General features: G+C 54.4%; 1 protein-coding gene across 3 annotated transcripts in view; it reads left to right on the plus strand.

Annotated features, from left to right (window-relative positions):
• C1H1orf127 (chromosome 1 C1orf127 homolog) overlaps positions 1-14,822 on the plus strand; it is a 37,587-nt gene extending 22,765 nt beyond the window's left edge. The window contains exons 6-13 of one of the 3 annotated variants that reach the window (XM_015151046.3): positions 2,820-2,858; positions 3,823-3,960; positions 4,469-4,553; positions 6,062-6,258; positions 7,091-7,214; positions 11,424-11,614; positions 12,381-13,578; positions 14,552-14,822. In XM_015151046.3, coding sequence (XP_015006532.3) covers positions 2,820-2,858; positions 3,823-3,960; positions 4,469-4,553; positions 6,062-6,258; positions 7,091-7,214; positions 11,424-11,614; positions 12,381-13,571 — 1,965 coding nt within the window. In that variant the 3' untranslated portion in view covers positions 13,572-13,578; positions 14,552-14,822. The remainder of the gene's footprint in view (positions 1-2,819; positions 2,859-3,822; positions 3,961-4,468; positions 4,554-6,061; positions 6,259-7,090; positions 7,215-11,423; positions 11,615-12,380; positions 13,579-14,551) is intronic. The other 2 variants (XM_077974330.1, XM_077974324.1) reach the window with 2 other exon arrangements.
• The last annotated feature ends 5,452 nt before the right edge of the window (positions 14,823-20,274 follow it).

The raw sequence follows: 20,274 nt of genomic DNA on the forward strand, positions 1-20,274 counted from the left end.
CTGAACTTCAAAAATGAGTGTGCTGTGGTAGAAGGGCCCCTGCACCAGCCCAGCTCAGAAGACCTGGGCTCATCTCTGCTCAGCCTGGCTCACTGCCATGTTGGACTCCAAAGTTGCTTTGCTTCTTAACCTGAAGGAGAAGGGGCTGAGCGGGAGGGTCTTCCTCTGCCCACCTGCCTTTATTAAGGGCTCAGAGTGGCCACGCCAAAGCCGGTGTTGGTACACCTGAGAATTGTGGGGCCCCACCCCGGGATCCCCAAGCAGGGCTGCCAGGGCACCTGTTTGACATCCCCGGGCTGGTCACTGCTCCCTCTGCACTGGGCCTGTGATTCTGGAAGCCGCCGCCAGGGGGAGGGTGTTGCCGGCATCGCCCGACACTGGGGCGAATCGCTGAGAAAAGCAGAAACGACTCCGACCCGGGCGCCCGCTTGGTCTCCATCGTCCTGCCCTTGAAGCCCAGATGCCCCAATGCCCCAGTCCCCGGCATCCTTCACTGACCGAGGTGTGGGAGCGGGTCGGGGGAGGGGGCTCTGCATCCCTGAACAGAGTTGCACAGAGGTGGGCAGAACACGAACAACAGAGGCGGGTCTCTGCTGCCCCCGCCTCCCCTCCAACCCCTTCCCCCATCTGAGAACCTCATCGAATTGACTGATTCATTCCTGGTGACTTCTGCAGCCGCCACTTCCGTGGCTGCACCTTGAACTTGCATTAAGTTTTAATTAAAGCCGTTTCACCGGCCTTGCCCTTGGCTAAATGCAGCTGTGGGCACAGGGCACATAGATATTTAATACTCTGCCTCTCCCCGCTGATGGCGCAGGGTGCCCAAGGGTGTACCCGAGCCGTGCCCTGCTCGCAGTGATCTGCGAGCTCGCTTAAGTGTGCCCACAGGCCCCGAGCGGGAGGCCGCGCAATAACTATTCATTGCCCTGGGTTAAGTGTGCCCAGGGGCACCCGTAAACTCAATGCAGTGATTAGCGATTACTCCCAGTGAAGGCTGCCCGAGCTCCTGCGGAATGTCCACGGGCCCTAAATATAGCCTCCTCATGGCGACTTAAAGGGCACGGTGCATTCTGGCTGTGCACTTGTCACGTTTTCCCTTCTTCCTTTTTTTAATATCTTTTCGGAGACAGAGTCTCATTCTGGCCAGAGTTGCCCAGGCTGGAGTGAGTGGGACAATCTCAGCTGACTGCAACTTCCGCCTCCTGGGTTCAAGTGAACCTCCTGCCTCAGCCTCCTGAGTAGCTGGGACTACAGGTGTCCGCCACCACTCCTGGCTAATTTCCCTCCTTCCTTCCTTCCTTCCTTCCTTCCTTCCTTCCTTCCTTCCTTCCTTTTTTTTTTTTTTTTTGTATTTTTAGTGAAGATAGGATTTCACCATGTTGCCCAGGCTGGTCTCGAACTCCTGAGCTCAGGTGATCCACCTGCCTCAGCCTCCCAAAGTGCTGGGATTCCAGGCATGAACCATTGTGCCTGGCCTTCCCTTCCTTTGTTTAGCAGAATTGCTTCCCCCCTTCTTACAGTCTGGCCTCTGGGGGCCTCCGCCTTCCTCCCGGTTCAGCAGGGAGGATGGGCTGGGTCACCATGGTGTAGCTTTGGGTGGTGTCGGGGAATTGCCGCATCCTCTTCATTCTCCTGCCAGACCTTGCGGACGTCTTCTCCATTTCTTCCACTTTGCTCCCCAAGGGAAGACAGCATCCCCTAAAAGCAAGGCCATCACAGGGCTCACCTGAGGGGCTCCCTGTGGGCCGCCTGAGCCTGCTGCCAACATGGGCTCTCTGGGGCCAAGGAACAGCTGAGCTAGGCAACTGGGGAGGCTGCAGGGTGGTGGGGGGCCTCTTCCTGGCCCCACCCACTCCTTTCTGCTTCTGGAAGCCCGTCTGTCCCTGGGGAGAAGAGGTGGGTAGCCTTGAGTTGGGGAGCTGTGAAGATGAATCAGTCCACTCTGGCCCCAGTCTCCCCATTCTGTATTGGGTAGGAGAGGGGATCTGATGATCTGTGAGGGACCCTCTGCTGGTCTGTGACTGTTCAGTGCCACAACCTCCCTGGCCAAGTCTGACGCAAAGGCAAAGGGGCAGCTGGAGAAAGTAGAGAGACTTGAGAGAGCACCTGGGTGGGGTGGCACTGGCTGCAGAGGGGTTTTGGGGAAGATCCCTTGCCCACGCCATCACCTTGGGCCCTGGTCTGTGAAACGGGAGAATGGTGCCACCCTACGCAATGGCCGTGAGACTCAGGCGTGGGACGAGAAACCACTGTCTCGGTTTGCCTGTCTCCGTTTTAGCACTGAAAACCCCACATCAGGGGAACCTCCCCAATCCTGGGGAACCGGGATTGTTGGACCCTCTAAGAACGGTGCCATTGGGGGGCACAGGTGTGCTCTCTGGGCCTGTAGAAGCCCTCACTCTCTACTTCTGCTAGTTGGATCCAAAGTGGAAAGAAAAAGGGCGAGGAAGAAATTGGGATCTGGGGAAAAAAATAAGACAAGAGGCCTAGGCAGCAGCCCCCATGGAAGTGGGCTCTGAGCAGCGTTGGTCCCATGCACACCCGTTCTTGGCCTCACCAGCTGCGCCCAGGACCCCAGCTGCCCCCTTGGCCAGGCCCAGGGTGGCAGCTGAGGCAGCGACATTTCCCTGCGTCTGTTGACACTCGAGTCCCAGAACATAAATGATTTTCTTGTCTTAATGAGCAAACAAGCCGGCGGCACCGCTCTCTCACCGGCCTCCTGCTGGGGTAATTGCCGGCGCTGATGGGCACCGGCAGGGATGTTTGCTCACCTTTGCTCACCGCTTGCAGGAGACATTGCTTCCTCTTTGTCTCCGCAGGTCTCCCGGCCCCTGCCCCTGCGCAGCGACGATAGACAGGTAAGTGGGCCCTGTTGGAGTAGCAGGAACAACTCTCGAAGTTTCTGCCAGGCCTGGTGGGTGCTCGGGATGCTCGGACGCAGCTTCTGAGTTTGCTTGTCCTCCGGAGAGTGTAGTGGACGGTACGGACTCTTCAGGGACCAGGTCTTGCCAGCCGAAGTTTGAAGCTCCCGCTGGTGCCCTCCAGGCAGAGGCCTGAGGCCTGAGGCCATCTGAGAAGAACCTGGAAGAGGGGACCCCAGCTTTGGGTGGGAGGCTGGGTCGGAAGACTCTAAGGTCCTTCCCGTGCTAAGATTCTCTCTGCCAAGTCTCCAGTGACAGGGAGCTTGTTCCTTTGTAAGGAGCTTGTTCCACATCGCACAGGTGCTTCCCGAATTTTCCTTCTGCTGGTCCTTGGAATGTTTCCTGCAGCCTCCCGGGAGGAGCCAGTCCCTCTTCTCCATTTCACATCCCTTTGAGTATTTGGGATCAGTGAGCTTGACCTCCCCAGGTCTTCCTGACGTCCCCCTGCCAGTCTTCCTGAGATGGGAGCTGGAGACCCTTCCCTACCCCTCTCCCCGCATCTGGCCCTCACCTTTATTCAAGGCCTTCATTCCCATGTCCCACTAAAGGGTGGCAAACAGAGCCAAGGACAGGACTCCAGTTGTGCCCAGCCAGGGCGGCACAGGGGCTGACCGGTTGGCATTGCTGTTAGGGGTCACTGTGTGTTCATTCTCTCAGCCGCGTTGTACACCTACTGTGTGCCAAGCACCCCTGCAAGGGACCTCCTCCCCTAAAGTATGAGCATGCTAGTGTCTGGTTGACTCTCCTCCCCGAGTGGCCTGCCGTCCTGCCTCCTGGCCTAGCCATCCTCCCCGTGACCCTGTTACCTTCCTAGGTAACCCCTCAAGTGTCCCTTCTCCATGACTCCTAGTGACCGTGCCTCCCTGGCCACATGGTTTGTGAACGTGTCCTGTTTCTCCAGACTCCATGGCTGCTGTCCCTTCGAGGGGAGCTGGTGGCTTCTCTTGAAGATGCCAGCCTGATGGGACTGTATGTGGACATCAATGCCACCACTGTCACCGTCCAAAGCCCGAGACAAGGACTTCTTCAGAGGTGGGAGGTCAGTGGTGGGCGGCAGGCCCTGCCAGGCAGTGGGGGGCCTCTGGGGCATAGCACCCAGAAGAGCAGGTTGCCACCCCTCCAGTGACAAGTCAAATGTCCACCTGCGAGACCGGACAGATTTAGGCAGGCGCCTTCGAAAATTGGTCCCCATTAGCGTGAAGTGCTCCGCTCTGCAGATGAGGGGCTCCTGCAATCATGCATTCAGCTCGTCCTGATCATGGTGGCAGGAGCGTAATTACCATCTCTTTAAATAGCCCAAAGTTGCCGTGTAAGAGAAGATGGCTCACATGACATTTGCTCTGAGCTCGCTTCCTGCTAAAAATATCTCAGCTAAATAATATTTCCTGGTTGCATCGGCGCAATAGTCCCTGACCTGGGCTTTGTAACACTTGGGGCTTTAGTTCAGAGATTAGTTCGAAGGTGGGAGAGGGGGCCCCTGTGGTGGGAGTTTGCATCTGGAAGGAGCAGTTTTGAAGACCTCAGGGGGGACCTTCCTCCCTCCCCAGGTGCTGAACACCTCTGCTGAGCTCCTGCCACTATGGCTGGTGAGCGGTCACCATGCCTATTCTTTAGAAGCTGCTTGCCCACCGGGTAAGACCCAGGAGTGCCCCTAATGTCCACCTTTCCGACTTCATCACATTCTCGTCTCTGTTTTTTCCCTCCTCTGGGCACCTTAATCCCCTCTGTCTCATCCCACTTCTCCTCTCCTCAGTCCCAACCTTGGCTATGCATTTCTGAAATGCTTGGGACAAAGAGAAGTTTGCTTTTGCTGGAAGATGTGTGGAGTAGAAGTGGGATGTGGGGTGAATGAAAAGTAAAATCATCTACTACAGACCTGCAAACTTGGGGTCTGCAGACTCTTGGGAGCACCCAAGCTGGCCCCAGGGGCTCTGAGAACAGTGACGGGAGAGAGCGTGCAGCCTGGTCAGACCCTCCAGGGCTCCGTGATCTGAGGGCAGTGGGGACCCCTGATCTAGGCCATGTATGTGATAACTGTTTTGTTCAGCCTGGAGTGACACCACTGCCCTGGGTCTTATGTCATATAAAGAGGTCTGGAACCTGGAAGACCACTTCCTACCTCCGGGGAATTTAAATTCAAAGAACTCGGTGTGCAACGTTAGGTGGATCAAAGGCTTCATCCTGTGTGGATAGATTAGAGGTGGCTTAGACTTTCCATTTGTATAGAATTTTATCATGGACTGAGTTTCGGGATCAGGGCTCTGGGGATTTTCAGGCATTGGCGGTGACCGTGATGAGCCCCCGAACATCTCTTTCCCTGTTCACAATGTTTCCAGTCCCTTTATGTAAAGGCAGATGCTTCCATTAGCAGCTGCAGAGCTGGTTTAAAATGTCCCGCCGAGAGCCTGACACAGTGAAATTCTTGCTAAAGTGTAAACAACTGATAGGAGCTGTATGTCTTTCTTTTTTTGGGGGGGCGGAGTTTTGCTCTTGTTGCCCAGGTGGGAGTGCAGTGGCATGATCTTGGCTCATTGCAACCTCTATCTCCAGGGTTCAAGTGATTCTCCTGCCTCAGCCTCCCAAGTAGCTGGGATTATAGGCTTCCACCAGCACGCCCGGCTCATTTTTTGTGTTTTTAGTAGAGATGGGGTTTCACCACGTAGGCCAGGCTGGTCTTGAAATCCTGACCTCAGGTAATCCACCCACCTTAGCCTCCCAAAGTGCTGGGATTACAGGTGTGAACCACCGTGCCCGGCCTAGGAGCTGTATTACTGAAGAGCCGCTTTGGAAATGGAAGGGGCACTGGGCTAGGTCACCGAAGCCAAAGACGATCTCAGTAGAGCCATTTCTGCAGCTTCCCTGATGGCATCTGCTTCCATCAGGATGCAGATGGGCCTTTTCAGAGTGGCGAGGTCTGTCAGGTGTTTGGGGATGGTCTTTTTTTCTTCTCTTCTTCATCCGTGCAGCTAAGTTTCAGCCCAGGCAGTGATACCGGGACACCAAGTAACTTGCTGTCACTGACTGGGGAAGTGTGCTGTGCTGGCCACAGGTGTGGCCCCGGGCAAAGGCCCACCACCACTTCATTTGTCCACGAGCCTGCAAAGTGTCTTTTTCTGTGTCCTGTGTCCTTCCCATTCCAGTGTCATTCCAGCCAGAGTCGGAGGTCTTCGTTCACATCCCCAAGCAGAGACTGGGTCTAGTCAAAAGAGGTTCCTACATTGAGGAAACCCTGAGCCTCAGATTCCTCCAAGTCCAACAGTCCAACATCTTTATGGTGACTGAGAACAAGGACTTTGTGGTGGTCAGCATCCCGGCGGCTGGGGTGCTCCAGGTCCAGGTGAATATCCGGTGGCATCTCTGTCTTGCCCCTTCTCTTCCTGAGGCCCTTCTCCTTCGGTCACCAATGCCATGTGTGGTCAGAAACGTGAAGGGTAGGCTGGTCACAGTGGCTCATGCCTGTAATCCCAGCACTTAGGGAAGCCGAGGCGGGAGGGTCACTTGAGTCCAGGAGTTCAAAACTGGCCTGGGAAACATAGTGATACCCCGTTGCTACAAAAAAATTTAAAAATGAGGTAGGAGCATTGCTTGAGCTTAGTGGGTTGAGGCTGCAATGAGCTATGATTGTGCCATTGCACTCCTGCCTAGGCAATGGGAGTGAGACCCTGTCTCAAAAAATAAAAGTAAAAAGAAAGAAAGAAACATGGAGGGCAGATCTGTCGTGCTGGCTGAAAGTGGACTTCACCATGTATGCCTCTCAGGCCCATACTCTAATCAAGGTAGCCCCATCAGGGGACAACCATAGGGCATGGGATGCCTCCTGCCACGTGCAACTAATTTCTTTCTTTCTCTCTCTCTCTTTCGATGGAGCCTCGCTCTGTCGCCCAGGCTGGAGTGCAGTGGCGCGATCTCGGCTCACTGTAACCTCCTCCTCCTGGATTCAAGTGATTCTCCTGCTTCAGCCTCCCGAGTAACTGGGGCTACAGGCACCCACCACGACGCCCAGCTAATTTTTTGTATTTTTAGTAGAGACGGGGTTTCACTGTGTTAGCCAGATGGTCTCAATCTCCCGACCTCGTGATCTGCCTGCCTCAGCCTCCCAAAGTGCTAGGATTACAGGCATGAGCCACTGTGCCCAGCCAACGTAAAACTAATTTCTTGTGGCCTCACAGCGATGCCAAGAAGTCGGAGGAACCCCGGGAACACAAGCTTTCTATAGGGTAGACCTGAGTCTGCAATTTGCTGAGATGGCTGCCCCAGTCCTCTGGACGGTGGAGAGCTTCTTCCAGTGTGTGGGTGAGTGAGGCACCATGAGGGTGTGACTGCTGGTAACAGGTATACACTGCACAAACCCTCTCTCCTTGGCCCTGGGGTTCTTTCTTCTGTGACAACGTTTCACTCCCTGGACCGCACAGGTCCCACACCGACAAGGTAAGTGAGGCGTCAGACATACTGGCTGGAACTGGCAGGAGAACAACAGTGTCATGAGAACTGAGTGGTCCTGTGGTTCCTGGCCCTGGAGTCTGCCAGGGAGGGGACAGGGGAGGCAGATGGGGGTGTATCCCTTTCCTAACCAACTGCACAACCTCAGTGAGTTACCTAACCATGTTGAGCCTCAGTTTTCCCATCTGGAAAATAGGCATACCAGTACCTGTTTTGAGGATTGAAACAGCAAGAGGAGCTATTTCCAGTTCCTCGGGTCACTTGGTAGACAGATCAGTGTCCTTGGCAAAGAGCACGACACGATGCAACTTGTTTCTCAGCTCAAGAGGAACCTTCTTTTAAATGTGGTGTATGTCTTTATGCCAGGATGCTGGGATGGGGTTTTTGGAGAAAGCTCTGCTAACGGACAACCTGGTATTCACACATGCAAAACCACCAGGAGCAAAACCCATTGAAATACAGCACAAGGAAATGCACATAATTCACAAATGATGTCGATCACTTTCATCTTTTACTTCCTAACTGTCCTCAATCAAAGACAGACGCGAAGGAGATTTAACTCAGATGTTAATAGTGCAAGTTTGCCCTGTCACGAGGATATGATGTTTTGGTGCTGCACAAAAATGTAATTATGTTCAGAACTATATTTAAAGATTGAAAGGGGGACTGCCTACCACAGCTAGCCCCAAATTCAGAATTAGAAACAAAGAAAAAGGCGGGATGGGGGGTGAGTTCTGACAGTCTGCTAAAAATGGAAATGTTTCTTGAAAATTTTTACACATTTCGCCTGTTTTTATTTTAACGGTTTGTTGCAGTGATGACATTAATCTTGGAAAGGGAGGGCTAGAACTTTATCCAACAGATATTCACTAGGCAGTCACGGTGTATGCGGCCCCATGCAAGGCTTAGGTGGGAACAGAGGCTGCTGGATTCGGTTCTTGCTCTCAGGCAGCGTTCAGTCTGGAAGGGGAGATAAGAAATGCCCAGAGAAAGGCCGGACGCAATGGCTCACGCCTGTAATCCCAGCACTTTGGGAGGCAAAGGTGGGAGGATCACTTGAGGCCAGGAGTTTGAGACCAGCCTGGCCAACATGGCAAAACCCTGTCTCTCCTAAAAATACAAAAATTAGCTGGGCATGGTGGTGCACATCTGTAATCTCAGCTACTTGGGAGGCTGAGGCAGGAGAATCGCTTGCACCTGGGAGGTGGAGGCTGCAGTGAGCTGAGATTGTGCCACTGTATTCCAGCCTGGGCAACAGAGCAAGACTCATCTCAAAACAGAAACAAAAACAAACAAACAAAAACAACAAAAAAGAAATGCCCAGAGAATTATGAGGGCAGGTGGACTCAGGAGAGATGTCAGAGAGTAAATGATCTTTATCCTGGGTTTTGATGAGAGGGCAGGTCCTTGATAGGAAGATATGGAATACAGCATAAAAATAGATCAGCAACAGTAATAGAAACATTTTAGGAAGAGTTTTTTTGGCCTCTCTGGAAAGATTTACACGGGGAAAGAATGTTCTCTTCCTCATTTTGTTAATTTAACATCAGCAACTGGAATGAATGTCTCCCCTCCCTGGTTCCCAGCACACCTCCCCTGCACCTCCCCTGCAGCTTCCCTGCAGCTTCGAGGTCTTTCTATTCTTATTATAGTTATTGGTGCACGCTCCTGTCTCTCCCTCTAGTATGAATTCCTTAGATCAGGGGCTGTGCCCTGTTCGGCTTCTTATTCTTGACGGGCCTTATCTTGCCGCCTTGCCCTTGGTAAGCACTTCATAAATGCTTGTTGGCTTGAATTTTCACCAGGAATTAAAAAAAACGTTTTACACAGATAACATTTTTCTTTTGTAAATATGTGACTAATGTGTCACATATTTACAAAATATATGCTGGACTATTAATATATGCTGGAATTGCCTAAACTCCCCGTGGTTAGAGATTTTTAAAAAATCTTCCTTTTCCCTGACCCCAAAAGTAATTAGAACCTATAGGACAAATCCTAATTATTTAAGTGGTCTGGAGAAATCTAGGAGATGGTTTAGATATAGCTGTTTTCATATGTGTGTGTGCGCACATATATATATATATATGCGTGTATATATATGCGTGTGTGTGTGTGTGTATATATATATATATTTTATAAGAGACAGGGTCTTGTTCTATTGCCTAGGCTGGAGTACAATAGTGCAATCAAAGCTCATTATAACACTGAGCTCCTGGGTTCAAGGGATCCTCCTGTCTCAGCCTCCTGAGTAGCTGGGATTATAGATACAAGACACCATACCAAGCTAGTTTAAAAAAATTTTTTTTTTCCCCGAGACGGAGTCTCTTGTTGCCCAGGCTGCAGTGCAATGACACAATCTTGGCTCACTGCAACCTCCGCCTCCCAGGTTCAAGTGATTCTCCTGCTTCAGCTTCCGGAGTAGCTGGGATTACAAGTGCCTGCCACCACGCCTGGCTAATCTTTGTATTTTTAGTAGAGACGAGATTTCACCATATTGATCAGGCTGGTCTTGAACTCCTGACCTTAGGTGATCCGGCTGCCTTGGCCTGCCAAACTGCTGGGGTTACAGGCATGAGCCACTGTGCCTGGCCTTAAATATTTTTATAGAGATGGGATCATGCGTGTTACCCAGGCAGTTCTTAAACTCCTGGACTCAAATGATCCTCCTGCCTTGGCCTCCCAAAGTGCTGGGATTACAGGTGTGAACCACTGTGCCCGGCCTATTTTTACATTTTGAAGTTGGGTTCACGGATGGAAATGCCTCTAGGGGTGGGGAAGGGAATGTTAGCGGTGGGAGAGTGGGGAGGATAAGAACACCCAGGGCCTGAACGTGGAAGGATAAGGCAGCAAAGCTCAGTGTGGGAGGTGACAGGGAGTGGTGGAGACTCCTGGGAACCTGCAGCCACCAGGTCCCTCTAAGCAGAGCAGCCTTGCTTGGCTGGAGCTGACCGTATCTTGCAGGGAAGCAGGTCCGTGTAGCCAAATCTGGTTTTCCACGAGAACCTGGTTATATAAGAACTCCTGCTTTTAAAATGTTGTTGGTTAATTTAAAAAACAGTTCAAACACCCTGCAGGCTGAGTCAAACATGTCCAAGAGCTGTATTTAACCCCTGGGCCAGAATTTGCAAGTGCGAACCCAGTAGTTCTCAACTGCAGGCGATTTTTGCCTCTCAGGAGACACTTAGCAACATCTGGAAACATTTTTGTTTGTCCTGACTCGGGGGATCCTACCGGCATCTGGTGGGTGGAGGCCAGGGGGCCTGCTAAACACCCTGCACTATACCTCCTCTCCCGCACTTGACAAAGCGTGATCGGCCTGGAATGCCTACTCTGCCTGGGCTGAGTCTAACCTGAAGGGTGATCGGGCAGGGAGCACTCTCTCGTTCTCTGTGGTTTCTGAGGTTGGGCCAATGTATTTGACCTCGAAATAGGAAATGGCTCAAAGATGAAACCAGCTGGTGGCACTGAAGCTACGATAGGGAGTCAGGACCAGGTACCCCTTGCAGAAATCTGAATTTCTGTGATTTAAGTTAAAAAAATGGGCCGGGCGTGGTGGCTTACTCCTGTAATCCCAGCACTTTAACAGGCCAAGGTGGGCGAATCATTTGAGGTCAGGAGTTTGAGACCAGCCTGGCTAACATGGTGAAACCCCATCTCTACTAAAAATACAAAAAAAATTAGTTGGACGTGGTGGTGCACACCTGTAATCCCAGCTACTCGGGAGGCTGAGGCAAGAGAATCACTTGAACCCAGGAGGTGGAGGTTGCAGTGAGCCGGGACTGCACCACTGCACTCCAGCCTGGGCCACAGAGTGAGACTCCAAATCAAAAAAAAAAAAAAAAAGGTATCTTGATGTCCACATAGTCTCAAAAAGGACTCCAGGTGGGAGGACTGTGAAATTCAGCAAATGGACATTTCCCAACCCAGGGCTTGCATCTGACCTCCCCAAGCTTCCATTCCCCACCTGTGGAAAAGGGTCCCTCACGGTCCCTTCAGCAGGGCGTGGGGAGGATTTTGCTTCCTTAGGAGGAAGGCTGACCTCTGTCTTCCCTCTGGAAGGTTCAGGAACAGAGTCGCCTGCCTCAACTGCTACACAGAGGGCCACTCCCTCCCCGCCATCCCCAGGACCAGAGACCCCTCCAGCAAGCGTGCCATCTGCCGCTTCCTCCCAGGTGTGGGCTGCAGGACCAGCTGCCCAGGAATGGCTTTCTTGGGACCTCCCTCACCAGCCTTCTGATGCGCTGGCCAAGGCAAGTCTATGGCTACATCCTCTGCCCACGGTTTCCTCCAAAAAGTCGGGTCCCCATGAGGTATCGGTAGACCCAGCTGGGCCTGAGGCCCTTCTCTCTCACCACCGTTCTTCCAAAGAGAGCCCCACTGTGATCCCCAACCGTGTCACCTCCTCAAATTCAGAATATTTCCCAGAGAAAGCTGGGCCCCCAAGAGCTCCCACCTAAGGGCAGCCCCCTTCATCTGTCAGCCTGGATCACAGCAACCTCCCAGTGCCCTGAGACACAGCCGAAGGAGGCAGCAGGGGTGTCAGCAGCTATGCACACAAATGGAGGGAGGGAAACTGAGGCACACCAGAGGACTGGAGACCCAGAGGTCACAGCTTCCTCCAGCTCTTCTTTTTTTTTGAGATGGAGTCTCGCTCTGTCATCCAGGCTGGAGTGCAGTGGCACCATCTTGGCTTACTGCAGCCTTCACCTCCCAGATTCAGGCGATCCTCCTGCCTCAGCTTCCTGAGTAGCTGGGATTACAGGCGCGCGCCACCACGCGTGGCTAATTTTGTATTTTTAGTAGAGATGGGGTTTTACCATATTGGCCAGGCTGGTCTGGAACTCCTGGCCTCAAGTGATCCACCTGCGTTGGCCTTCTATTGTGTTAGGATTATAGACGTGAGCCACCGCACCTGGTTCCTCGAACCCATCTTTGGGCTGAGATTCTCAGGGCAGCCGGAACCCATGTGTTCTTGTTTCTGATGCTTTTTCTCTCTCCACTTCTCTCTTGATGAAGAAGGGGCTTGGACCGTTGCTGCAAACAGCCAAACCGGCGAGGAGAGGGCAGACATCTGCCTCCATTTTCCCTAGAGTGATGCAAGCTCAGCAAGGTCTCCAGGCTCCCCCAGGGGAAGTGGGGTTCCCTGGACACCCCATGCCTCCAGTCACGCTCCCCTCGGAGCCTGTAGAGGGTGTCCAGGCTAGTCCCTGGCGGCCACGTCCAGTCTTGCCAGTGCACCCGACTCTGACCCTGCCTGTGTCCTCAGACGCCTCCTCTCCACCGCCAGCCCTGAGGCCTGAACAGTCTGAATCGCTCCTGGTCTTGGGACCATCTGTCACCCTGACTGAAGGTCTAGGAACTGTGAGGCCTGAGCAGGACCCCGCCCAGTCTCCAGGAAGTCCCCTCCTGCTGAGAGGGCTGTCAAGGGGGGATATGGCTGCACCTGAGCCCATCTTGGGGGAGCCTGGGCAAGCCAGCGAGGAGCTCCAGCCACTGACAAGGCCCTGGCGGGCCAGGCTGGCGGCAGAGGCACTGGTTTCTCACCATTCTCCCCGAGAGTCCCAGGAAACATCCTCTGGAATAGAGGTGGAGAGGCCGAGCCAGACTGGGCCTGGTTTCCCCAGGGAGGGGGCCAGGGGACTCGTGGACTTTTCATCCTCAGAGCCAAGCGAGGACATGGAGGGGCCGGGACTCTCCACCCTGCTGGGGAGGGATGCCACATTCTCCACCCCAAGCGTGAGGCAGCCAGACCCCAGTGCCTGTGCCGGGGCCTCAGGACCCGAACTCACCGGGATGCCCAGGGTGAGGCCGGCAGCGCCCTTGGCGGTTCTTCCTGTGGAACCTCTGCCAGCAGAACTGATTCGCCCGGCAGCTCTTCTGACACCCAAAACCTCATCTGTAGGAGGGGCAGACCAGGCCCTATACCTGGAGTGTACCCCTGGCTTTGTGGGCCAGGAGGAATCAGGGGCTGCACATGCATCCAGTCCTCTGTCCACGCAAACCCTGAGCCCGTGGGCTCCCACAGGAGGGTCGCTACCCAGCCTGGTGGAGATTGAACACCCCTTCCCGGCTGGCCGGGGGGCCTCACCCCAGCAGGAGCTGACAGGGCCCACCTTGGCCCCCAGTGCTGAAAGCCACAGGCCTCCTGAGCTTCAGGACAGTGTGGAGGGGCTTCCTGAGAGGCCCCACGCTGAGTCTCCATGGTGACTCCACGGTGAGTCCTGGGTGCACCCTGGGGAGGTGGAGTGCAAAGGGCGGGAGGTAGCGATGGGTCAGCCTGGAGGTGGGGGCTGGGGGTTGTCTCTCCAGGGAAGCCCCAGTGCTCTTCCGGCCCAGATCATCGCTGTGCTCAGCCACAGCTGGGCATCTAGGCCAGGGAGTCCAGGGGCACTGGGTCACTGAGAGTCACCAGGGCCATCCAAGCCAGCAAGGTACCAGCTGCTGCCATGGAACCCAGAGGAAGTGGTGAAGTGGCAGGCCATCTGCCTGCATGGACCTCCCCGAGGGAAGAGGCGCTGAGTGCAGGGCAGTGTCCCCCCATCTCTCCCTGGCCCTGCCAGCTGCATTTCTGGGCTTGCTCTGCTGTCAGAGGTGGGGAAGCATCAGGGTAAGGCGCAGCCTCTGCAGCCAGGCCTGCCAGGAGCTAGGGTTCAAGTCCCAGTTCCTCTGTCCTTTGGCTGTGTGACCTTGGCAAGGCACTCACCTCTCTGAGCCTCAGTTTCCTGATGGGTCAAATGGGGATGGTAATAGTTCCTTCCGATGCGGCCGCTGAGGGTTGGGTGGGAAAGGAACACAGAGCATTTGGCGTGGAGCCGGACGACACCCAGTGCGCTCAGAACTCAAGAGCCGTTCTTGCGGCAATCTTACACCATCACCATCCACCTCACAGAGCATGACACCCAGCACGCCCAGAGCTTGAGAGCCGTTCTTATGGTGATCATTTCACCATCTACCTCCCAGCGCAGGCAGAGGGGATGCTTGCAGGCCCAGGAAAGCATGGCGGGCCTGAGCCATGGTTCAGACATCTCTGGGGGTGGCTGGTGATGGTGATACGAACCCTTGGTGTTTACCCCCTCCCCAGGCCTTGGGGTGCCATGACCCCAGGTCTCTAAAGGACTCCAGGGGAGGATAATGGGATGTCACTGCTTTGTTTTCATTACTCATCACTCTTTTCCTCTGGATTCCAGGGCAGCAGCTGGTACCCTGCTGGCTAGGACGGTCCCGGTGACCCTCAGTGACCCAGTTGCCCCCAGGCTCCCTGGCTTCGATGCCCATCTGTGGCTGGGGACAGTGTTCTGGCCGGAAGAGCACTCACTCGGTGCTTCCCTGGGAGGGTGGCCCCCCAGACGCCCACCTCCAGGCCGACCCATCACTGGAAGTGGGATTTGAAATGCAGCCAAGAAGAGGAGACCGTCGGCAACGCCCGCCCGGAACAAGAAATAAATAAATAAGTAATCAGGGTTGTCTTGGCTGATAAACGGTCCCCACCTCGAAGAAGACTTCTCCCCCCTCTGCGCACCCTCCTCCTCCCTCTCCGGGCAGATCCGTCCCAGGCAAAAGCTTAATAGCCCCATTTAAGGCTTTTCCTTTTCACCACGAGATTGAGCTGCTCCTGCCATTACGAGGTTTTCAGCTTCTCTCTGAAATCAAATTACTGACTCCATTTAATTTTTTAAAAGCTCAGATGATTTCCCTTCTCGAATCGGAGCCGTGACTTCAAGGCCAGCCCCCACCAGCCCTACCAGGCGATTCCCCTGCGGGCAGCCGCTGCCCTGGGATGGCGGCCCCCATGCCTGGGGAAGCCTGACACCTAGAGGGAAAGCCAGTGGGAGGAGGCCTGAGTCTCTGGCCACCACCCTGGACCCTGGGCTGGGTGGCCTGAGCTGGAGGAGGCCCACAGGAGCCCATGGCTGGAGGCCGATGATCTCCAAAGGCTGGTGGGGTCAGTGGTTAGAGCCCAGCACCGATGCCATAGGCTCATGCGGGAGGGCCCTAGCCTCCCAGTCGCCTTCTCACAGTGTGTGTCTGGGACTCTACCACTCCACAAAGGTTTATGGAGCGCCTCCTCGGTGGTGCCAGGCACTGTTCCGGCCCCGGAGAGGCTCCAGTGAATTGAACGAAATCCCCGGTGTGGGAAGGAAAGTTCTAGAGTGCGCGTGAGAGGGGGTTTGGACAACAATAATAGACACAAAACAATTTCAGACAATGCTTCCTGCTCTGAAGAGGAGCAAACAGGCAACTCGGGTTTCCAGCTGCTTTGGGTGGGAAGGTTGGGCGACCCCTCTGAGGAGGTAAGGAGGCAACCGCAGAAAGAGCTGGGGGTGGCGTCCAGGCAGAGGGACAGAAGAGCAAGGGCCCTGAGGCCGGCTGGAAGGACGGAGAGAAGGCCATGGAAGCTGGTGGTGTGAGCAGAAGAGTGCAGGGGGGATGGGCCTCCAGGGTTTGCAGACGCCGTCAGGAGCCCGGATTTTATTTTGGCCTTCATGGGCTGTCCAACAGGGGCCTTTGGTCCAACAGGGGCCTTTGAGCAAAGCAGTAGCCTTGAGTAGATGCTTGAGAAGGCTGGCTGGAGAGTGGGCGTCAGAGGGGCAGAGCAGCAGCCCCACTGAAAGGAAAGGTGACACAAAGGATCTCCTCTTTGAGGGCTTGTGCCACTCCCACACCTGCGTCCAGATGACGCAGGGGAAGTGGCTGCCTGGTGACATTGGAGACATGATGCATCTTATTGTTATTATTATTAATTTACTTATTTTCGAGACAGAGTCTCTCCCTGTCGCCCAGGCTGGAGTGCAGTACCTTGATCTCAGCTCACTGCAACCTCTGCCTCCCAGGTTCAATTGATTCTCCTGCCTCCTGCGTAGCTGGGACTACAGGCTCACACCACCACACCTGGCTAATTCTTGTATTTTCAGTACGGATGGGGCTTCACTATGTTGGCCAGGCTGGTCTCAAACTCCTGACCTTGTGATCCGCCCACCTCGCATCTTTTATCTCAACACTGGCCGTGGTGTGTTTCCCAGGAAACAGTCTGTCTCTCTTTGCCTCCTCCCCTCCACCTCCATCCACCTCCATCCACCCCAGCCCCTTCTCTATCCCTGTAGAGCCACCCGGCTTTGGGACAGGGTAGAGCAGGGGCACCCATGTGCGAGAAAGTCCTATAAACCAGGGCTAACCCTTTACCAAGTCCTCCTGTGTTTAACAACCACCCTGTGCCCTTGGAGACAAGACAGAGGGAAGGGAGTTAATGAAATCACCAGCCTTTACCTGGCATAAATGGCTCTTCACCCCCCAGGCGGGCGGCGATTTGCAAGGCTGAGAGGGTCTGGGCATTAACTGTTCTGGGCACTCTTCCCAGCTCAGCGCTCTGTGCAGCTGGAACAAACCACTTTACTTCTCTTCCTTCCCCCAGCTTCGCTCTGCACCCGCTCAAAAGCGGGCAGTCGTGCTTAATTAGAAAGTGCTTGGGGTTCTCGGGAAGGTTCCCATTCTCCCTCCAGATGGGACAACCCCATTTCTGTGACCAGGGCAGACCTGGCTGGCACCCATGCCTGATCCTGGGACACGCACGGGTGTTGCCTCTGCCGGTTTTCCCGTTGAGACCTCCCAGGTCTTGCAGTCATTTGTTTATGGCTGACACGTCTGTGATCAGTGAAATTCTGGCAGGGAGCAGCTCTTTCCCTCGGGGTCAGCAGCTGCCGGGAGATCTTTGACAGCCTGGGCTGTTCCAGGTGCTTAGACATCACTCGGTGGTTCCCCGCCCTTAGCGGCTTGGATTCTCATCTTTTATCCACCCCCCACGACTCTGCATGAGGTCCAAAGTCTATGCTGCATTTGTTGTCCTTTTCTCCTGCTACACGGAGCAGCTGGAGCTGGTCCAATTTCTCTTTTGGGCTTTCCTTCTTGAGCACAAAGCCTTTCCACGCCCTTCAGCATCCAGGCTCATTGTTTTTCCCTGGTTGAAGGTCCTGAATTCCTAGTTTTTTTGTTTGTTTTTTAGAAGGAATCTCACTCTGCTGCCCAGGCTGGAGTGCCATGGCGCAATCTCGGCTCACTGCAATCCACTTCTTGGGTTCAAGCGATTCTCCTGCCGCAGCCTCCTGAGTAGGTGGGACTACAGGCGCACATCACCACACCTGGCTAACTTTTGTATTGTTAATACAGATGGGTTTTCGCCATGTTGGCCAGGCTGGTCTTGAACTCCTGATCTCAGGTGATCCGCCCACCTCAGCCTCCTAAGATGTTGGGATTCCAGGCATGAGCCACCTCGCCTGGCCGCCAAATGTTCAATGCTTCCCTCAGCAGACTTTACATCACAACATACTCTTGAGTATTTGTTTTTGTTTTTGAGGTAAGATCCTGCTCTGTTGCCCAGGCTGGAGTGCAGTGGTGCAATCATAGCTCACTGCAGCCTCGACCTTCTGGGCTCATGTGATTTTCCCACCTCAGCCTCCCTAGTAGCTGGGAGTACAGGCATGCTCCACCACACCTGGCTAGCTTTAAAAATTTTTTTTTGGTAGACACGAGGTCTTGCTCTGCTGCCCAAGCTGGTCTCCAGCTCCTGGGCTCCTCCCACCTCAGCCTCCTAATGCGCTAGAAGGCGTGAACTACTATGTCCAGCCCTTCGGTTGGGTGTTTGAACATTACTTAAGCTGGAACTGTAGTTTCTATTTAGTAATCCTCCCAATTACTGTGTAACCAGAGAGGCAGTGTGGTTGGGAAGTGTCTTCTGGAGGTCTGGAAACCAGATCTGTTCCCCCAAGTCATTTGGCCTTGAGCTAGTCAGTTCACCTTCTGAGCCTCAGTTTTGCTGTTGGGCTGTTTGGAAACCAGAGTGAATGGCCCAGCAACCTCTGATCCAGGAGGACACCTGGGCCATCCCATGCAGATAGGACGTTCAGAGTCTCTCATGCAGCCAGGGGAGAACCTCTTTCTTCTGAGGGTCCATTATCTCCAGCCTAGCCCAGCCCCGGCCCACAGCCCAACACCTCTGCTGCTCACAGGTCTGGTGTCTGGGGCTGGGGGCTGCCAGAGACATTAAGCCAAACCAGGTGGGAGGACAACATGGGACGATATGGACAGAAGTTCATTCCCATGCAGGCAGCCAGAGCCCACCTGTCACCTGCTCCACAGATGACCTCCCACCTGCTCCCAGTTCCTTTCCCAACAATCAGGCTGAGCTGTTCCACATCCCAGATCGAAAAGCCCTCAGAACAGTGGTTCTCAAAGTAGCATCCCCGGAACAGCAGTCCTTCCCACCCCCACACCCCGATCTCATGCTTGTTAGAGAAATGCAAATTATCAGGCCCCACTCCAGACCTACAGAGCCGGAATTCAGGGGTGGGGCTCGGCAGTCTGCGGGACTGAAGTCATCCAGGGGGTTCTGATGCCCCACTGTGTAAGCTCAGAAGTGCTGCATGAGAGAATCTGCGAGGGATACTCCCTAAATTAGAGAATGTCACAGCCTCCATAACAATCCAACACTTGACTCTCATACACCGCCCAAGTACTTGCCACCTCCATCTGTTCATTGTGCCCAGCAGCATCCCTTCCAGGGAGAAAATAATTGTTTTTCCCATTTTACAGAGGAAGAAACTGAGGCTCAGGGCCCGCCCAAGGTCATAACTAGCGGATGGTGGCACGAGGGCCAAAACCCCGGCCTCCTCATTCCAGCGGGAGGGCTCTCTCTTGGACACTGGGTTTCCGCGGCTTCTTAGACCGCATGTTCCCCCGCCAGAGAGCCATCCCCGCTTCCAGCCCTCTCCCGGTTCCCAGTTGCAATCTTAGGCACGAACATCCAGGAAACATAAATTTCGCCTGGCAGTTGAGTAAGAGCTCTGAAAGGAGTTACACGTCAGGGGGATGGGACTTTATTTCTCAATGAAATAGCCTTTTTATGGTTGGAATAAAAGTGCCAGGGGGAGCCTCATGCCAGGAAGTAGCAAGTTATTTGATAAACTCCTCCAGCCAGGGGTGGGGCTGCGTGGGAGGTGGCGGCCAGAGAGAAGCTCCCCCCATTTCCAGATACATGTTTCTCTTCAGGTTAGCACTGTGGAAGACCCCAGAGGGCCCCGTGGGCCACCCAGCTGGAGAAGGGCTGGCCCTGGGACCATGCCAATGCCTTCGCTCCGACACCAGGTCCTGGGAGCAGAGCTGCAGTTCAGAGAGTGAGCAGCAGGGGGCAGCATAACCCACCGTTCCAGCCCGTCCGGCGGGCGCTGCCGGGGCTGCGAAACCGGGGTCCCTGAGGCTCAGCCCTCGGAGGAGGTCAGAAGTAGCCCCCACCCTGGGGCCTCTTCCTCCTCCCTTCAGCCCTTCCAACCCCTTGTCCCTTCATGGCAAGGACAGTTTGTCATCCTTACCCTGGTGGCAGCCTCTGCCCGGATCCACATGATCATGGGGGTGGGAGTAAGTAGGAGGGGGCTTCTCCATCCCCTTGCCCACCCCGTGGCTGCTTTCTCAAAGCTTCTCCAGGCTTTGCTTTGGATTTCATTAACCCTTGGCTTCCTTCTGAGGGGCCTCTGGAGGGGTCTCTGTGTTCGTGGGTGGGTGGGTGGCTTTTGTGGGCTGGGGACCACAGCCTTAGTGGTCACTGGGGGAAGGGGGACAGGAGAAAAGCCTGAAGGACAAAGAGAAAGCAAGGAAACCTCCTCGTCTGAGAACGTGTGTGATTGGCAGGTTTACGGCCTCGGGAAGGTGCGTGGTATTCCGCACAATCAAGTCATTTTTAAAAATAATCTCTCTGCTTAAGTCGTACACGCTGCTAATTGCATTTTAATAAGTCTCTTAAAATCTTGCCATATTTTTTAATATCCTAATATTAGGCAAGTGATTGCGGGGGACACTGGAGGGCATGGGGAGTTTATGTAGCAGAGGGAGGGCTGTGATGAAGCCGGGGGGTGGTGGCCACCCA

Source organism: Macaca mulatta, chromosome 1, assembly GCF_049350105.2.
Source record: "Macaca mulatta isolate MMU2019108-1 chromosome 1, T2T-MMU8v2.0, whole genome shotgun sequence".
Classification (NCBI taxonomy): domain Eukaryota; kingdom Metazoa; phylum Chordata; class Mammalia; order Primates; family Cercopithecidae; genus Macaca; species Macaca mulatta.